Source organism: Rhinolophus sinicus, chromosome 14, assembly GCF_057876585.1.
Source record: "Rhinolophus sinicus isolate RSI-liver-muscle chromosome 14, RSI-T2T, whole genome shotgun sequence".
NCBI classification, from domain to species: Eukaryota; Metazoa; Chordata; class Mammalia; order Chiroptera; family Rhinolophidae; genus Rhinolophus; species Rhinolophus sinicus.
The window spans coordinates 49320272-49340291 of record NC_142514.1 but is presented as its reverse complement, the minus strand read 5'-3'; the positions used below and the strand labels follow the sequence as shown (position 1 = coordinate 49340291).

The window sequence follows — 20020 nt, the reverse complement described above, 5'->3', positions numbered from 1 at the left end:
CTAAGAAAACAGCCCTTATTGGGAAAAACGCCTTGCACATCAGCCTTTATAATCACCCTCTCATCATCCTTCATAGACACCTCAGCAATCTCATTCAATCCTACAGGAGAGTGCTGAAAGAAGGGGGAAATGTCAAGTCATCTTGGATCCAGTGACCTTGCCTAGTCACTGCAGTGGAAATCTAGCTGATCACAGTAAACAGAGGTGTGGATCTAAAAGATGAGTGAAGGTTCCCAGATGGTAGCAAAGAGCCTCGATCCATACCTTTGCATTTTCCCTTCCATATCCGATATTTTAGAGTTGAAAATGTCAGTGAGAAGGTAAGGGTAGGGTTGAGGTAGTTAGATAAATAAACATGGTATCCTGTGAGATATGTTTGTATAAAATGTCAAGCTCAAGCTTTGGGATTAAGGTTAACCTCTCTCAGATAATTGATCTCCTTAACCAAATTAAAAAATGAGCCTAACTTGGCCAACAGGGTCCATGGAACAAAAAAATTCAATAAGACAATAGGAAGACAGGTATTTATCCAACTGGGATCATAGCAACGGAAGCAACTGAAAACAATATAATTTCTTTGGTTTTTTAAAATAGTAACAATATAAAGTTTGCCAATAATGTATGTAATCCATCACCCCTGGATTACACTTGGCTCTGATGGAATGGAATAATCACCACAGAACAGCAGAACCTGCAGCAATACTCCAGATTAACAATTGATCCAACATTTCACTTTATCAATGGGGAAACTAAGAACTAGAGCCTGAAGTGACTTGCTTAAGGAAACTCACGGGATACATGAAGGAGGTGAGAGTGGAATCCAGGGCTCCTGACTTCTAAACTAGTGACCCCTCTGCTCCTTATATTGGTGAGTCTGAGACAATGAACTGGTACGTCTGAGTCACCATGTTTCATAGTTGGGATCCCTAGTCACTCTTCTGGCCCAAAGTTGCAAAGGAGCTTCTCTACTTGTGAGGCTGTGGTACATTCTGACATGGAGCATCGACAGCAGACATGACATGAGCAATTTGGAGAAGGTGGAGATCCAGAATTCTTTTTTTCCAGAGACAACAGGCCCTGAGTCACAAGGAGACAAGCTGTGAACCCAGAAGACTGTGACCTGAGGAGCCAGTTGGGTCTTTCCAGATGAACTTATTTTTACTCCAGTGTTTGTTTACGTGGGTGGGTGATAAGGGAGAAATTATCATTCATTGGGCCATACCATGAATCAGGAGCTTTACAACAATTGTTACATTTAGTCTTTATCACTCCCCATTCTGATGAGGGTGCTGAAGCTTGGAGAGGTTAAGAAACTGACCCAAGCAGTCTCTACAGAAAAGTAATGTGAGATTTTAGTGCGCCCCCTGGTGGATGTGAGAGAGGAAGGAGATGTCAGGACTATTTCTGGCATCGTTGGGATTTAAAGACCTGGTAGTACTTCTTGTAGCTTCTTGGGCAGTGCTGAGGCTGGTCCCAAGCCAGCATTCCTACTGTCACTGTCACCCACTTCTATTGGTAAGAGTATGCTAAAAAGGAAAAGCTTTCCTATTGCCGCTCTCCTTCAGTTTTCTTTCTGCTCTGTCCTGTGGGAAATGATTTAAATTAGTAAATTTAGGTTTTCTGGCTTAGGTTTTTTTGGAGGGGGAAAGGAAGATCCTTTGCTTTCCTGCTCCACCACATAGCAGCTGTGTGACCTTGGGCAAATTATTTTACTCCTCTGAGGCCCGATTTCCTAAGGATAAAATGAGGATAATTCTATGTATGGCACAGGCTTGTTGGAGAATCCCATGGGCTAATGGAAGCAAACTGTTTCAAAGAGTGCTTGGTGCATGACAGATCTTAAGACCCTGGGTGAGTTCCCTTCTCTCACTCTAATATAAAAATCCTCCTAATTGGCACTTTTCCCATCATACTCATATGCCTCTTCTGTCAGTCTTGACTCGGCGTATGCCACAGTTCTATATGGAGCTCGCCAGTGTCATACAGTTGATTACAAAGTACATATAATTTGTGGGTTTAAGTCTGGGTACTTTGATTTCAGAACTTATGAGTGCCTTCAGCAACCCCAGTCCAAGTGAAGGAGTGACTCAAAAGACAACCCTTATCTGGAAGTTTAAAAATCACTATTGAAATGATCGATCTATATATCTGTCGTCCCACTAGCCTATTAGCTCACCTTTACACCCTGTGTCACGCACAATGTTTATCTCCTAACAGTGGCTTACCAGACACTTTTCACAATTCTCTCATTAATCTTAACAATAAACTCATATGGTATATACTATTATTATCTGCACTTTACTCGATTGGTAAATAAGGCACAGAGAGGTTAAGCACCTTGCTCAGAACAAACAGCCATTAAGTGGTAAAACTGGAACTTGAACTCAGTTTGCATAGCTCTATCTAGAGAATGCACTCTTAACTGCTGTCATGCTAGTACTTTGTAGACATTTCCCAGGTGTTTTGCTTCACTGAACTGATTAATTGATAGTCATACCTCACGCATAATTTCTATCTTGTTTTACAGCTAGAAAAACAGCAAAATCATGGAAACTTTTGTAAGAGCAAAACTTTAACTCCCCTTCCACCTGTTTTCGGTCTTCTGTGAATTCTCTGCTACCTACCCTCTTATCTTTGTCATTGACCCCATTCTGCTATCCAGCCAGAAATCCCTCCATTATAGCTGGTATAATGTGTGTGACTAGTAAGCAAGGAAAAAAGCAACCAGTTCTTTCTGAATCTACCTTCTGAAACGCTGTGCCAGCCTGTGGTAGGACAAGGCTTGGGAAACGGAAGGACATAGAGGTGAATACTGGAATAAAACTATTGAAATCTTGCCATCTGCTACTTTTGTAGTTAAATATTGATTCTGAGATTAGATACCTCCTATAATTATACAAGGGCCTCAGGCTCCTGGCAGCCAGTGTTCCCTGGGGATTCACAATAGGCTTTTGTCCTACATCAATATAAATCAGGTTACAAATAATACTGTCTACTTTTACTGAATCTCTTTCAATGAAGAGGCCAAAGAATTCATCCCTTCAGTGCCCTGTGATATTGGTTGGAATATTCTTCAAACGACATAGAGAAATGCAGGGAGAAATGGACAAAGTAAATGTGCTGACGAAGCTACCTGCAGTCCAGAAGTCTTTCTGAGGCTGGTGTATGGGGCCTGTTACTTCCTCCTTCTTCTGACCCTCCGTGGTTTGAGGGTAGCTGTTTATTAAAATGGGTTACTTCATTTAACAAATTAATTAAAAAATACTACATTTTTCCCCCCCTTTTGCAACCGAGAGTTTCCCTAACTCTCTTCCGTGCTGCTTGCCAAAGCCTAAGAGCTGCGCTGTCCATCACAGTAGGGAGCTACTAGCCACAGGAAGCCGCGGAGCCCTGGAAGGGTGGCCTCTCAGAACTGAGATGTGCCGCTAGCTGGAGGGTGAACACTCAGCCACTGTGCTGGGCTGACGCTTAGTAGACACCCCATTTTTCACAGACTTAGTAGGAAAAAAGAATGGAAAACAACTCATTCGTAATTTCAAAATCCCCATTATAGGTTGAAGTGAAACCATTGCAAATATATTTGGGTTAAATAAAATATCTTTTAAAAATAATTACACCTGTTTTTGTTTTGTTTTTTCAATGTGGCTACGAGAAAATTTCAATTTGCCCATGTGACTTGCATTTGTGGTTTGCATCATATTTCTATGGGATGGTGCTTCACTGCCGTGATCTTTACATGCTGAAACCACAGACCCCAGAGGGTCTCCTGCCAAACGTGCTCCCACCCTACTCCTGGCTCACCTGTTCTTCTGGACTCAGCTCTAGTATTGTCTTCTGAGAGGTCATCTCTTACATCTCTCCCATTGCCTGGCTCTACTGGGTGAGCCTGACCATCATCATCCCTCCAGCTGAATCTTGAACTCCCCCTTAATGCCTGAGTGCCTACTCCTGTTCCTGTCCTGCTGTACTGTGAGTTCAAGGACGTGAGGACTGGATTTGTCTTGTGCACTTCCACATCCTTGGTATACTAACGAGTGGCTTCAGTATATTTGTTTGCTTGAATGAAGGAAGGGACAAATTCAGCTTTATTTACACAGCTATTTCTCTTCCAGACCCATAGCCTCAACCACAATTTCAGAAAGTTTGTGATTTGCTATGATCAAGACAGTGAGAGGACTCTGAAGAAATTAACAGAGAAAACTAGAAAGGTTAATGTGGCTTTGCCCATTGTCATATCTTTTCATACATTATGTATTTATCTTCTATCCATCCATCCATCCATCCATCCATCCATCCATCCATCCATCCAAGGTGATTTTCTTCTTAAAGGATACATGTTGTATTAACTGGAAGGAAAGTGTACTGAACTCATGGATTGAAATGCTAATCAAAGCAAAGGAAACAGGATGAAACTTTGCACAGAAGGAGGTAATAGAGGGAATCTGAGGGACAGGATTGCTATTAATAAAAGCCTCATGTGAAGGGCTCTCACACAAAATGGGTTGTTTGTGACAGAGCAACACTTTCTACTTGTTAGTGCATTTGTTGTTTTAACAATACCCAAGTATTTTTATTGTATTTCATGGATTAGGTTGTATTTTTTGGCTTCAACATAGAAAGTACTTTTCCTCTTAAAAATAACTAGGGTAAAAAATAATACAGGATATTTTTGAGGAAATGGAGCTATTGGGAGAAACCAAGGTGTAGGAAAATGAGTAATTATGTGGGAACCAGTACAACAAAGCAAAGGTCTCCTTCACTCTCATACACTCACACACTCACATTCTTGCAGACACACAGATATTTGCACACATTCACACGCACACTTGTACCCACAAATGCCCCCTTACACATCTTCTGCACACTCACACTCACTCACTGCTATAGTCTGAATATTTGTGTCCCCAAGATTCACATTTTGGAATCCTAATGCCCAATGTGATGGCGTTAGGAGGTGGGGCCTCTGGGAGGTGATTAGATCATGAGAGTGGAGCCCTCATGAATAGAATTTATGTTCTTAGAAAAGAGCTCCCTAGCCCCTTCCACCATGTGAAGATATAACAAGAAGTCTGCAGCCCAGAAGGGGCCCTTCACCGGAACATGCGGGCACCCTTATCTTGGACTTCCAGCCTCCAAAACTTCACAAAATAGATTTCTGTTGTTTATAATCCATCCAGTTTGTAGTGTTTTGTTATAGCAGCCCGAATGGACTAAGACATTCACATACATACACTTAACACGCACACATGTATTCATATATACATACCCACACTCACTCATATCCCTCACACATATAAGTCTCACACACATTCACACACATATTCACACATACCCTTTGTATTCACACACATATACAACACGCATGTACATGCACACACATCACTCACACATACCCACACTCACACGCTTACCCCCACACACAGGGGCTGTGCCCATTCAGCTCCTGGTTGTTCTCCTCTAATGTAAACATCCTGCAAAAATGAAAGGTTTCCCCAACTTCAAGAGAAACGTGCTCTCACTTTGTTCACAGGATAATGGGGTTTTACTTGGGGCTTCCTTTGGGGCTAAGACCTGAAATTCCCCTCTGCAGTGTCGAGGTGTCCCCTCATTGGGTTTCCCAGTATTAATCACAGTTAAAAAAAGAACAAACACAAAAAAAACCCATCACACGTATATCTTTGCTTCCTTTCCTCAGTGAGGTCTGACCTGGGTCCCACCACAAAGCACCTAATCTGACTGCAGCGTTTTTTTCTCGTCTGACATTTAGATGAGTCCCTTGCGTCATGCCACCACCCTGGCAAATTCCCAAGCCTGCCTGAGAGTGGCCCGAGGAAGCCCCGTTCGTACTAGTGGGACAGGAGTGGTTCCAAACAGAAGGGCCAGTGATTTCTGCCCGGGAAAGGCTCTCAGTAATGAGCAAGCACCCTCTGACCCCAAATCCTCTCATTAAAAATCACTTCCCCTTGCCAGACTTGTTTCCATGTTTGTAAAATGGTGGTGGGACTGAATTACTGCTTAAATTCCCTTTGGCTCTAGAGGTCTGTGATTCTGTGGTCCAAAGCAGGCCTGCTCATCTCAGAACTCTGGTTGGTGTTTTATCCCCACTCACAGGTGAGTGGCCTATCTGGAGCCACTGAAGAAGCCCAGGATTTGGGCATAACGGACTTCATCCTGTAACGCACTTGCAAAGCTGAGGACCAGATCCAACTTTCCTTAAGGAGCCTCTCAGGCTGGATGGTCACTGAAGGTTTTAAAGGTGCTCTGTCCTGGCTACTATCTGGTGTCCAGTTATAGAAGCTTATAGTATTGGCATTTTGGGTGTCTTATTCGAGCCAGTCCCAGTCCAAAGCCATCTACAATTCTGACTCCATAGAAGGAAAGGTTTTCTAACAATAAGAGATGCCGATTCTGGCATGGACAGCCTTCGAGGTGGAATTCTCTCTATTTTAAGAGGATCCCAGCAGAGACATCTGTCTGTCCTGGCTGGAGCAGGTACAATGTTTATGAGCGGAAAGGTGAACTAGAAGAGGATTAAAGTCCCTTTGAATTCCAAAACCTCATTTTAGAACCTAAGATGTGTCAGCATTCTGGACAAGATCAAAATGAGAAGCAGAGAAGAATCTGCATGTGTACGTGTGCTGAGCCTTGCCTGTGGCCAACGGCTTATTCTGACTTCGCTCTGATACTTGTTTCATGAGTACCATGATCACACCTGTTCCAAACTCTCTCTGTTACAGTGAGAAGCACCCAGGCACAACACCGGGTGTGTAGTTTTCCCTGCTAGGGTAACAATTCATGAAGTAGTGCCACTCAGTTGTTCTTTGGTGGGACCAGGGAGTTTTCTAAGTTTGTGTCCTCTCATTTATAGATCCACACAAAAGTCTTGTCAGTGACACAGGCACTCATATCATTAACCTCGTTCTACAGAGACATACCCTGGAGTAGAGAGCAGTAAAATGGGGCTAAAACAGCTTATCTTTTCAGATCTCTGTTGAGGACATTTGGGGAGGAGGAATCTTTATGGGAGAAGGAATTTTGGTTTTAACCAGTTGCTTACTTGTGAAAATGAAAACCGATAGCCAAGAATTGAGCTGGGTTCTTCTGTAGTAGTCATACAAATGACCGCTTTCAATTTCTTGCTTTGAGAATTGTCTTGCTATTAAAAATGGCTTTATTTTAAAATAAATTTTAAGCTGACGTTTTAGTTTCAAAGTAAAGAGCTTGATGGTGACTCACCAAGCTGCAGTCTCTCCTCTTATACCAGACGTTTTGTGGGTAAGAGAGAGGAAGGAAAGAGGGAGAAAGAGCTCATTTCTCAAATCTGAAGAAGACTGCAACTATCAAAACCTATCACGCTAACTCCGTCAGAGGACTTTATAAGTCTGACTCTTCCGGTTTTGTGCTTATCAGCTTTATAGTTCCCAAACTGTTTATTTACCCATAATTGGACGGGGTGTAGTGAGAGGTTTGGGGGAATAAAGGAAATACAGAGGAGTAAAGCTCACCTGAACACCTCTTATTATGAGCATGCCAATCAGTAGCTCAATTCAAATCGTATTTTCTTTCAACAAAGATGAGTCAAGGGGTAGAAGAAAGAGTTCCGGATCACGTTTCAGTCCCAGCTCTGCACTTAGTAGCTGGGTGATGTTGGGGAACAATTTCTTCTCTCTGACCCTCAGGTTTTGTATTTAAGTGGGGAGATCTAGTACCTGCCTCGCAGGGTTTTTTTAAGGATTAAAGGAAACAACAGTGCCTGTTTTCAGCACTTTGTGAAACTTTCACATCCTGTAATCACATTAGGCTGCACTGTTTTCTGAAAGGTTGTTTAATTTACTATTGTTTTACTACTATTCCCGAGGAAAAGCAGCTTTCCGCTCCTATTTGTATTATTTTCTACTATTATTTGTGTTCCTGAGGTAGGGCAGCTTTCTGTCCACCCTCTCAATTTTCAATGACTATAGAAAATATATTCCTAAATATCCATACCCGCAGATTTCCCATCTTGAATTTCCCTAAAACTGAGTAAGTCAGGCGGCATGGTTGCTGGGGCGCATTGTACGTAGGAGAGAGGGGGTGGGTAGAGAGGGGACAAGAGTCAGAAGAGATGGTGTCAGAGGGTGGACATGCTTGGGGATGGGAAGGGGCTTTGATGAGGAAAAGATGAAGAAGTGGGTGAAGGAAAGATGTGATTGTGTGGAGGAAGGAACTCACTCAGAGCTCTCACCCTTATCTGGCAAAAGTAATTGATATTGAATCAAGTATCATGATGATATGGCTGAGACAATGAGCTCTGAAAAAGTCTCTGAAGCCTCATATGAAAGCCACTATGGAAATAAAAGGTCATTTTCTGTCCTTGAAACATATTTTTCAAATATCTAGCTCTCTTTACATGCCAATTATATCTCAATAAAAGCAAAATAAAACAAACAAAAACAAATAAATAATTTTCCTGAATTTTAAGTTGACACTGACAACTTACCTTCCAGTAAAGAGAAATCTGTTGTCTATTGTAGTCAATGTTCTGTTTCATGTACCAGACATCTAACATCCCGGTAGGCTCTATTTTGAAGGGGAGAAAACATATTTTCACATATATAAACAATATGAAACCTTTAAAAGTCCATGGGTTATTTAATACATGATTCTGGGAGAGTAAGATTATAAGGTAATTTCCATTTTCTTTGTGCCCCAGTATTTTTCTTTTGTTAAACAATGAACTTGTATATCTTTGGCGATAGAAAGCACAGTTACCTAAAAACAATTAAAAAAAAAAGTGATGATGAGAAAATTAGATTCCTAACTCACTCTTAAAACATGTATTAATAAAATAACTCAAAGATAGTATATGTAGTTATTTCTTTTTTATTGGAATGAAGAAAGAATTCTCAGCCAAAAATAAAGACATAAATGACATGGAAAACATTTTTTGATCCTGTAAAAGTACAAAATACAAATGATAAACTTTGTGTTCATCTCCATTCCTGACCTTATGTTGTATAATCATTTGGTTTTATTGTCATTAGACAATGATCTATTTGAAAGGAAGGCCCATCTTATGCATCTTAATATTTCTCCTACCTAGCACAGTGCTTAGAATGTAATAGTAACTATTGGTTAAATGATGAAGGAACAAAGCAGGCAATATTATCTACTTGATGCTAAAACATAGGATGACCTGATAGAGAAAATAACCACCAATCTTTAAGACAACGGTCAAATATGACCTAATTTGAGAAAGTCAATCAAACATACTTGAAACTGAATAATCAACCTGTGTGTGTATGTGTGTGTGTGTGTGTGTGTGTGTGTGTAGTAGTAGTAGTAGTACTAGTAGTAGTAGTAGTTGTAGTAGTAGTAGTACCGTGTTTCCCCGAAAATAAGACCTAGCTGGACAATCAGCTCTAATGCGTCTTTTGGAGCAAAAATTAATATAAGACCCAGTATTATATTATATTATATTATATTATATTATGTTATGTTATGTTATGTTATATTATATTATATTATATTATGTTATATCATATTACATTACATTACACTATATTATACCCGGTCTTATATTATTGTATATTATATAAGACATGGTCTTATATAAGACCGGATCTTATATTAATTTTTGCTCCAAAAGACGCATTACAGCTGATTGTCTGACTAGGTCTTATTTTCGGGGAAACATGGTGGTGGTAGTGGTAGTAGTAGTAGTAGTAGTAGTAATAGTAGTAGTAGTTGTTGTTTTATTTCTCCCATTATCAGATTTGTTTTCATTTACAGCCAGGGATGGAATCAATAGAAGCAATCCCTGAAAGCAGGCTTTAATTGCCCCAACCTAACTTGTTTAACATTGACAGAGTGTATTTAAGGTAACAAATTCCATTTAACCTGATGGAAATTTCCAGAAAATTAAGTCCCACCTGGATAACAGAAGACAAGCAGCCAGGAGAGGAGGACAGAAAGGAAAGAAGCGCATGTACCAGCACATTCTACGAGCAGGTCCCACGTGGGTCCATTCACAGTTAAGTCCCATGTCCTCCGCCCTGCCATGACATACATAGCTTGAGTGCAGTGGTTAAAGTGTGAGCTCCAGAGCCAGACCATCTATGAGCAAATTCCATCTCTGTGATTTTGAATAAATATTAACCACATCTTTAAGCCAGTGTCCTCTGATCTTCAATCTGTCAATTGAAGATCATAATTCTGTACCTGAGGCTGTTGCGAGTATTTAAATGAATAGCAGAGGGCTGACACATGGTAAACACTCAGTAAATTTACCTGTTGTTTTCTTCATTTGAAAACTGAAGTGCTGAGAGGTAAAGGAATTGTTCAAGATCCCAGAACTTATAATCAGAGAAGCTGGGCTTTGAACACAGGTCTGTTTATTTGCATAGTCTGTGGTTTTCCCTCTGTATCATGCAGTTGCCTGGCTCTGAGAAGGCTTATGATTTCTCTGTAGAATTTGCATTCCACATTAGGTATGCCTTATTAGTGTTCTATTCTCTTCCTTTGTCACTGCCTCTTGTACTGTCTTTTCCTTTGTTTTCTCTAAATATTCACTTCTTTTCTACCCCCTTCCCTTCCACCAGTGGTACTATTTACCCTTGCAGTGAGGAGTTAGAGGTAAGGCATACCTACATAAAACATCTGAAAATGCTCTCAATCCTTCAGGACTATGAAGAGTGACCCAAGAATCAAGCCAGGACTTTTCTGCTAGTCCAGATGCAAAAAAAGGAAAAAAGCACAGGCCACAGAAGGCAAGGGAACCTGACATTTATTAACCACTTATTATATGCCAGGTAATATTTGGATGCTTTATATACTTTATCTCACTTAATCCTCACACATTGCAGGGGTGTGTGATTGCACCTGTTTTACAGCTGACAAAGTCTACATTATTTACAAATGACGTATAGCTGGTAAATGGCAAAACTGAGAGCTGAGCCCGATCTAACTGCCTCCAAGGACCGTGCTCTTCCACTACAGTTCACTATGTTGAGCAAAGATCTGAACACTTCACAAACTAGGTAATCCAGACATTGACACATAAGCAGGACATGGAAACTTGGGTATGCTCAGTGTGAAAGCCAGTGGACTTGTTCCATTGAGCTAAATGTCTTCAGTTAATTACATATTGGTAAGAAATTTAAAGGGAACACTCATTGCCTCATTAAAGATCTACAACCTACCATATTATTACAGAGCTAAGAATCGAATTTTAGAATCATACTCTCTTCAAAGGAGACATTACAAGTGAAACTGAAATTTTAATGGTGCTCTCTTGCAGTGTAAGCTGCTATGGGAGAGATATTATTAATTGAATCTGCATGCATTTCAAAGTGTAACTATTCATGGCCAAGGGTGTGAAACCACTGCTGCTTAAAGCAATGTAAGGGCTAATATTAAAGATAATTTTTGGCACTTAGCTACCACAAAATCACTTAAAGTTCTAACCACAGTGTCACCTAGCAAAAGATAGATAAAACTATTATAGGCAGGTGAGGAAAGGAAAGTCATAGGCCAATTTGTCCACATTTTTTTGGATTACAAAACAAATGGGTACAAATGATTAAATATACAAATATTGAGAAATGGAAGTCAGCTCTCCTGAGATGAAACTACCTCCTACGCAAAGGGAAATATTGTAGGGATAACTAGAGTCACCAATAAAAAATTAAAAAAAAAAAAAAAGATCCCAAGTTAAGCAAAAGATTGGCCTAAATGACTTCAGGAATTCTTTCAACTTTAAAATCCCAAGATTCTAGGATTCTGTGAAACAATGTGTGCAACAAACAAATCAGAACCGAGTCATGTGTTGTTGCTTCTGCGATTAGCAGCCGTATCTGAAGGCAAGGTAGTGCAGGGGTGTGGACGAGAGCCGCTGAATCGGGGTGGGAAGCCATCTCTGCAGAAGTTTTAGCAAGTAGCGAAGAGAACAATAAAGATCTCCAAAAACAATGAAATTGGAGAATTTAATAAAAAAGTAAGTATGGAAAAGGCATATCTTGAGTGGTTTTAGGTAGTGGACTAAATTTTTGGTCCAAGTCATGCTCTCAGTAGGGCAAGAGAGAGGTAAGTCATCCTTCACTGTCTTTGTTCCTTAACGTCTACTCTTTAGGTTGTGATATATTTATCTAAAATCTAGTTTCAAACAATCCAATTCAAACAGCTCTTTCAAACACCTACTTACTTGATTAAACAAGTTTTTCATGGTAGGGTTCTCACCTTCAGATGTTATCATATAGACTTCCCCCCTCCTGACTCTTTGACTGACGACTTTTTAACACTTGGTTCTTGCTTTCTTTTCACCTCTTTCTGTCACTATTCTTGATGGTTTATCATCCACATGGGTGTTCCTTCCCAAAGGCTATCCTGTTAGTTACTCCACCCACCCCACCCACATTCAATGATCTGTTTCTCTCAACTGAAGCCTCTGCCTCACACTTCACTGAGCAAAAGGAAGCAATCAGGCAGGGATTCCCTCATTTTCCCACCATGAAAACTTACAAACTCCTCCATCCCTAACGCAGTACCCCCACTGATTTTACTGTGGATGAAGCATCTCTACTTCCATCAAAGTTCAGTCCTGTAACCTGAGCTCTGGATCCCATCCTCTCTTGCTTTATCAAGGGCCTCTCTCCCACTTTTCCTGTATCATTAATTTCTCCCCTTTCTACTGGGCCCTTATCATTGCCTTGCAAACATACTATATTATTTCTGATCCTAAAAACAAAAACAAAGAGACAAAAAATGTCCTAATATTACATCCTGGTACAGCTACTGCTCTGAATCTCTGCTCCCCTTCACAGAACTTCTTGAAGAATTGTGAATTGTCACCTGTCTTCATTCCCTCACATCATACTCACTCTCAACCCATACCAACTGAGATTTTGTGCCCATCACTCTACTGACACTGCTTCTGTTTGGCAATGAACTCTGTGTTGCCAAAGCTAATGGCCACTTCTCTGTTCTTATTGCACTGGTATTCTAAGCAGCATTTGACATAGCTGAATACTCCCTCCACCAATTTTTTTTCTTAGAAACATAACCTTTTAACATCCAGATCACAAGTGAAAGGTGAGATTTTTTTCTTCATAGAAACAGGAATGTTTCATCCATACTAAAGTCAAAGGAGGCATTGGGTTAGAGTGCTGTACAGCACTGATGGGAAAAAACGTGAGTTGCAAAAGATTGCATGTAGGATATAATTTTAAGTTCAAACATGAGAAAAACTAGACATTGTTTAGAGATACATACTTTTCAGAAAACTATGATGTAAGTATGAGATTCATAAACATACAATCCAAGATAGTAGTTACTTCTGGGGACGCATACCAGGGTAAGGATATATTGGTAATTTTACAGTATTTAAGTTGAATTGTAGGTTCATAAGCGTTCATAGTGTTCATTTTGTTGTTATGCTTTGTAATGAGAAAGTAGCTAAAACTACGATGATCATAGTGGCCACAGAATGAATGGATTTTGAATATGTTTAGGAGACAGAATCAATTGCTGATATGGGGAAATGGGAGAAAAGCAACATTTGAGGGTAACTTCTCAATTTTTGACATGCATAACTAGAAAAATGGTAGGTCATTTACTGAGATGGAAAAGAGTGGAACAGAAGTATTTTGTAAATATTTTGCTTTGGAGAAAAATTAAAAGTTTTTTTAAGTTATGCGAGGTTTGGGATGTCTGTTGACATCTAAGTGAAGATATGGAACAGGTGATTGAAACACAAATCTGAAGTTCTGGATTGAGTCCAGGACTGAAACTAAATATTACATCTCTGTATCTACCTATCCATCCATCCATCCATCCATCCATCCATCCATCCATCCAGTTTTAGAGCCATGGGATTGGATGAGGTCACCTGATAAAGAAGGGGGTCCAGTGTAAAGCCTTAGGGATTGAGGTTGGCTAGCAAAAGAGACCAAGAATTGGCCAGTTAGGTAGAATAAAAACTAGGAATGTGAGATTTCACAGAATTCAAGAGAATCAAGTACTTCAAGGAAGACCTAACTCCTTTCACCTACTACAATGACTTTAGAGGCCATATGTTCCAGATGGAGGAAAGCCACAAGATTCCCTTTGGACTTGGCATTTCTTCTTCATGGCATGTCCTCCAGGAATCTTTCCCTGATGTTCCAAGATAGACTATAAGCCCTTGAGTCTGAGGATCTGACTGTTTATCATTGTGTCTCAGTACTTGGCATAGTTCCTGATACACACACATTCCCCACAGACCGTCCAGAGAAGCAAATATTGTTTTCATTGGTTTCTGTTTGGAGAGCTTCATGGAAAGTATTTCTTCCTATTGGGGAGCTTAGGCATTTGCTTCTTTAAAGGTAGTTGTTGGGCTTAGAGGAGACCAAAAGAAGAAAAGAGGCTAAGGACTGGCATCGGATCTCAAACATAACATTTTCTTTTTAATAAAAATGCTTGGATATAAATCCCTTTAGAAGGGTAAAGAGCCATTCATTCTCATTTCCTCAAGCCTTAGGCAAAAAGACACAAGTATGATACTTTCAAGTTGAGCTAGTTTAGGAGTCAGCAAACAATGCTCATGGGCCAAATCTGGCCCATTCCTTGTTTTTATACAGCCTGTGAACTAATAATAATGGTTTTTACATTTTTAAATTGTAGAAAACAAATCAAAAGAAGAATCATTTTTAATGACTTGAAAATTACATGAAATTCAAACTTCAGTGTCCATAAAAAAGGTTTCATTGGAACACAGCTTTGTCTAAATATGTATATAGTGTCAATGGCTACTTGCACACTACCCTGTTTCCCTGAAAATAAGATCTAGTTGGACCATCAGCTCTAATGCGTCTTTTGGAGCAAAAATTAATATAAGACCCGGTATAATATAATACTCAGTATTATATTATGTTATGTTATATTATATTATATTATATTAAGACCGGGTCTTATAGTGAAATAAGACCGTGTCTTATATTAATTTTTGCTCCAAAAGATGCATTAGAGCTGATGGTCTGGCTAGGTCTTATTTTGGGGGAAATACGGTACAATAGCAAATTTTAGTAGTTGTGACAAAGATAGTGTGGTTCATAAAGCTGAAAATATTCACCATCTGGACCTTTACAGAAAATGTTTGCTGACCCTTGAGCTAGACTGTTATGAAATGCTTGCTAACCAAGATGATAAAAATAATCTCTAGTATTTAGTTGTTCACATCTACCCAATTTTTGCAATGTTTTAAAATTACAGGTGAATGAAGGAATTACCTAGCTTGTCTCAATATAAGGAAGAGTGGCTGCAGCAGGTAATGCTGCATTTTCTCCCTCTTGGGGATCTCTCACTAATCACCTATGTCATCACCATGATACAAGAGAATTCCTCCTTTACCGCTCTGGCACAAGTGTAAGCATGTAATGCTTTCCTTATTAAGTGTCCACAATAGCAGGACCAAAACATGAAAATGAGATTTTAAAAATGATGAATGAATAGACAGAAACACCTAATTTGATTGCTAATACAGTTCTAAGGAATGGCTCATTCATCTTTATTTTGGAGTCTCCTCCTGGGTGTTCTGAGTGATGAGGGATCACTTTCCCCCAACACCTGGGCATATTCTCAGGTATGTCTGGACACCATGCAGTCCAAAATCAAGAGTGCTTTCCCACTTGAAACAAAATATAGTTGCTCACTTTCCAGTATTGGGCCTGCCTTTGATGGATACTGATTGTGGGACTGTCCTCCTAAACACGAGAAGTGGTTTCTTTCCTCCTACTCCTTACTGAGTCATCATTTAAAAGTGTTTTTCATGGAGGGCCATGGCTGGAATTAAATTTAATGACACAGGAAAGGGCCATATGGAGTAAACAACGGCCTCATTCTTGGCTGACATGATATAAATAACTGTGCCCAATCTATGAGAAGACAACATATTGCTCTCAGTTTTGGTAGCAAAGGATCATTCACAGTTTTAGAGAGTAATTAAAAAAAAATGCTTACTAGTATTTTTTTTTAAATGCCAAGTTACATACCGTGTTTCCCCTAAAATAAGACCTAGCTGGATCATCAGCTCTAATGTGTCTTTTGGAGCAAACATTAATATAAGACCCAGTCTTATTTTACTATAACATAAGACTGGGTCTTATATAATGTAATATAAGACCCAGTCTTATATTAATTTTTGCTCCAAAAGAAGCATTATAGCTGATGGTCCGGCTAGGTCCTATGTTCGGGGAAACACGGTATGAGTACACATTTAAAGGAAGAAGTACTAAAAAAAATTTCACACCTTTTACGTTTCCATCAGTTGGTTTTTCATAAAGAAACTGATGACAGAAGTAGTGGTAAAAGGTGAAACCATGCAGCTTAGAGTAAGAGAAGAGATCCTGTAACAACCCACAGAAAGATCAAACACCAAAAAGGGAGATTCAGACATTGAAAGGAAGCCAAGAGAGCTTGGTGACCGTGTTATGTCTCAGAGTACGGGTTTCTTTCTTTATGAATGCCTGCAATTAATCTGAATAAGCCAGCTTCCTTGGCTCAATTCACAACCATCCATGAGTTCATAACTCTAATATGGTGCTGCACTCATTGTTATGATGGTAGTTTATTTTATAGGATATGGGAAAGTTACTGTCTTACCTTGAAGGGTTTTTAATTCAACAGATAAACACTTAAAACCTTTTCACACATCTCTAAACAGGTCATTATCCAATGTGAGTAAGAATGACAAGAATTCACAAGCCCAGAGTTTTCCTTATTTATAGTTTAGCCTAATGTAATATAACTTAAATATTTCTTAGCCTATTTACTACCTTGGATTTGGACACAAAATATGGCCCATTTTCATTAATTTTATCTGTACTATGTATAAACAAAATCTAACCCATGAGATATTTTTAAGAGCTACATTATGTTGACTACGTCTAACAAAAGGACAATAAGAGTAAACTCTGAATTATAAAAATGGCAAGCATTTAAGCAGTGAGCAAGTGGCTCAACATTAATTTAAGAGATTTTTATCTTAAAATGAGAGGAAATAAATTCTAATTTGTTGGATGAATTCACCTTTAAATAGAGAGATGCAATTATTTTTTTAAATAGAGAGATGCAATTCATACAAGGAGAAAGGAAAATATACAATTATTCTACAATTTATATATTAGGAATTGTGTTTTATTAATAGGTTCTTTAGGTCCTTGAATGTCATTGAGGTATCATTGATAATGTCATCAGCTACCAAAAACTATTAGTACTTCACAAAAAATGAATGTTACTTAATCACAAGTCTAGTTTATATACACACACACATCCATGAGTTTCACAAATAAACATTAATATTACAAAATCTCCAGATAATAAAGCAATGGGTTATATGCCAATAATTTTCCTCTAAGCTAAATTTGCACAAATTATGTAAGTTCCATACTATATTACTAATTGAGAGCTTTTGAAAACTACTACTCAGATGGCTGTTTTTTGTCTCCAAAGATTTGTTAATATTGGCATAAAGTTCATATAAGCATTTTTGCTTCAATAAAATATTTGATCACTTCAATAAAATTGTCTCCCCTGTAATTACCAAAAAGAAAAGTACGTAAGTCTAAAAAACATGTTTGATATCCTTTTCATAGCTATGAACAGTGAGTATCAAAGGCGTGAAGATGTGCAATGCTGCAATATTTGGAGGACAAAGATGGCTGGATGTTAAATTTTACTTTACAATGTTACGTCTCCAGAGTCTTCCTTCTTTAAAGCTTTTAGTGTGGCTTATAAAACCTTATTAATTTTCATAGGATCAAAGAGGTAAAGGGCATCAAGGTTTAACTTTTATAAAAGAATGAAATCAATTTCTGGTTTACCTTTGTAGTGTAAGAGAGAGTTACTGTGATAGTAAGTGAAAAACCAAACATTACTGAGGCATAAGCTTGTAAGCAACATGCCAACCCTGTGGCAAGCAACAGTAAGACTTACCTAATGTTAAAAACTTCCTACCCATATAAACATATCTTCCTGGACAGTTTCAGTCCTTAAGTTCATGTCAAAATTAACTTGTTAATCATTGCAATCATACTTTTTGATTTAGTACCAGTATTTTAGAGATTCCATTCCAAGGAAATCATTGTATTTTTCTCTTTCCCTCCTTTCTTGCCCAACCACCCATCTTTCTTTCTTTCTTTCTTTCTTTTTGACACATACCTTCTTCTGGTGTTTGTATTCTCAATGCTTCACTCCAGTCACTCCAAATACTTTTATTAGGATGTAGCTTAGAGGAAATCTGAAATTCATATTCCATAAATGGTTTCAAATCCAGAAAATCATGTCTTCCTTTGGCATTTGTAGTATTAACCTTGAATGAGACAGATTTTTAACGATGCCTATTAATACTAAATTAATTTAAATAATTTTAACATAAAGGTAAAAAACTAGACCTGATAACCCTTTTTACTTTTTCAGTACTGCCATTCAATGTGAAGAAATATCAATGACTGGGTTATTGAAAACACATAATGTTAATCTGAAATAACAGCTTCTCATAAAAAAAATTGCTGAGATTAAGAACCTATCTATATTAGTTCCACAGGGGATCTGGAAACCAGCTGAAAAAGGACTAAATGTTGAAAATTACTAGTTTTCAAAAAGGCCTTGGAGAAGTTTCTATGTTAGAGATTATTTTTTCTTTGGTCACAATTAGAATGTGATGCATATTTTAACATAGATACAGAACTGGGTTCAAACAGAAAACGTTAATTATATAAGAAATATTTAATTACTAAAACTCTCTTGAGCATCAGCTATATGTGAAACTCATCCATTGTCATTATAAGCCATTATATTTTACAAAAATACTGAAAGAGATTATAATCCTAAACTTTTTATTGTAAAAAATTAATGCCTAATAGTATATCAAAGTGCAGGGCTTTATCTTTGGAATACTAAATTCTATCTAAGCCTCTATGGACATTCCCTAATATTTCTCTTTCTAATATGCTGAAAAATTACTAAAAAGTAATAATGGGGTCGGGGGTCACTCAAAATTATACAAAATTAATACTGGTTTATGGAAGCTTGTGACTTAAAAAATTTCAAAATTAGTGATCAGAATTCAAGGTATTTCTTAAATAAACAGAGGTGTGTATCACTTTCCAGTATATCTCTAGTATATACTTTTGGGTTAAATATTCTTAAACTCCACATTTGAATGGTATGAAAAGACAGAGATCTGTGCAATAATATTAAAATCCCTCCTTGTTTTCCCCCTTCACTCTAAAGACAATTACCATATTCCAGGATCTGCTGTTCCTGGGACGGTATCGGAGTCGGTTTTGCAGCACCTGGTCCTCATCTCTCCACTGAAGACTACATCTGCTCACAGAGGCATTGACAAATTTGATTTTGATGTCCCACGGAGGAAGGGGCATCACTGGTCACCAGGACAAACAAAAAAGTGTGATTCGGGCTCCATGGTCAGAAACTGCCTTACACATAGACATGAGCTATAAAGAGTTGAACAAAACTCATTTCTAAGATGAGTTAAAACCATCAAATTTGGTGCAATAAATAAGAGGCAAGTCCCTGGCTTTTAGAAATAAGAAGTTTGATCGCCTCTGAGTCATTAAAATAATTCCCCTTAATCTATCCTCCTTTTACCAAATAAGCTACCACCAACATTAGTGATCATGTCAATTCCACTTAATTCAATGATTTAAAGAAAACCAATTTGCCAAACCTAAGAGTTGCAATGACTGAGAAGGCAGAGGTGGCTAGTGAGAAATATGGGTAGAAATAGTTACAGGAAAGGGAGGGACATAGGACCAAAAGGATAGAAGGAAAGAGGAAAAGAAGGTGGCTTCGAGATGAATAGTCTCTATAAAGAGATGAAAGGTAGGATGGGGAGAAGTGTCACAGGAAAATGCATAGCACATGCTTATGTTCAGACTTGTAGTTAGCAGTATGAATGAAAAGAGGTGCTGTGGGAACAGAGAAGAGAAACACATAGTATGAGGCTGGAACTTCAAGCAGACCAGAAACGCTACCTGGAATGGGT

General features: G+C 38.5%; 1 protein-coding gene across 6 annotated transcripts in view; it reads right to left on the bottom strand.

The window, feature by feature from the left end:
- The window catches only part of IL12RB2 (interleukin 12 receptor subunit beta 2), a 70119-nt gene that overhangs the window by 30260 nt on the left and 19839 nt on the right, over nt 1-20020 (bottom strand). For 4 of the 6 annotated variants that reach the window (XM_088791192.1, XM_088791193.1, XM_074334922.2 and 1 more), the window contains 4 exons: nt 19254-19396; nt 18172-18322; nt 9912-10034; nt 8480-8559 (listed from right to left, as the gene is read on the bottom strand). In XM_088791192.1, the coding sequence (XP_088647318.1) occupies nt 8480-8559; nt 9912-10034; nt 18172-18322; nt 19254-19396 (497 nt within the window). The remainder of the gene's footprint in view (nt 1-8479; nt 8560-9911; nt 10035-18171; nt 18323-19253; nt 19397-20020) is intronic. The other 2 variants (XM_074334919.2, XM_074334920.2) reach the window with 2 other exon arrangements.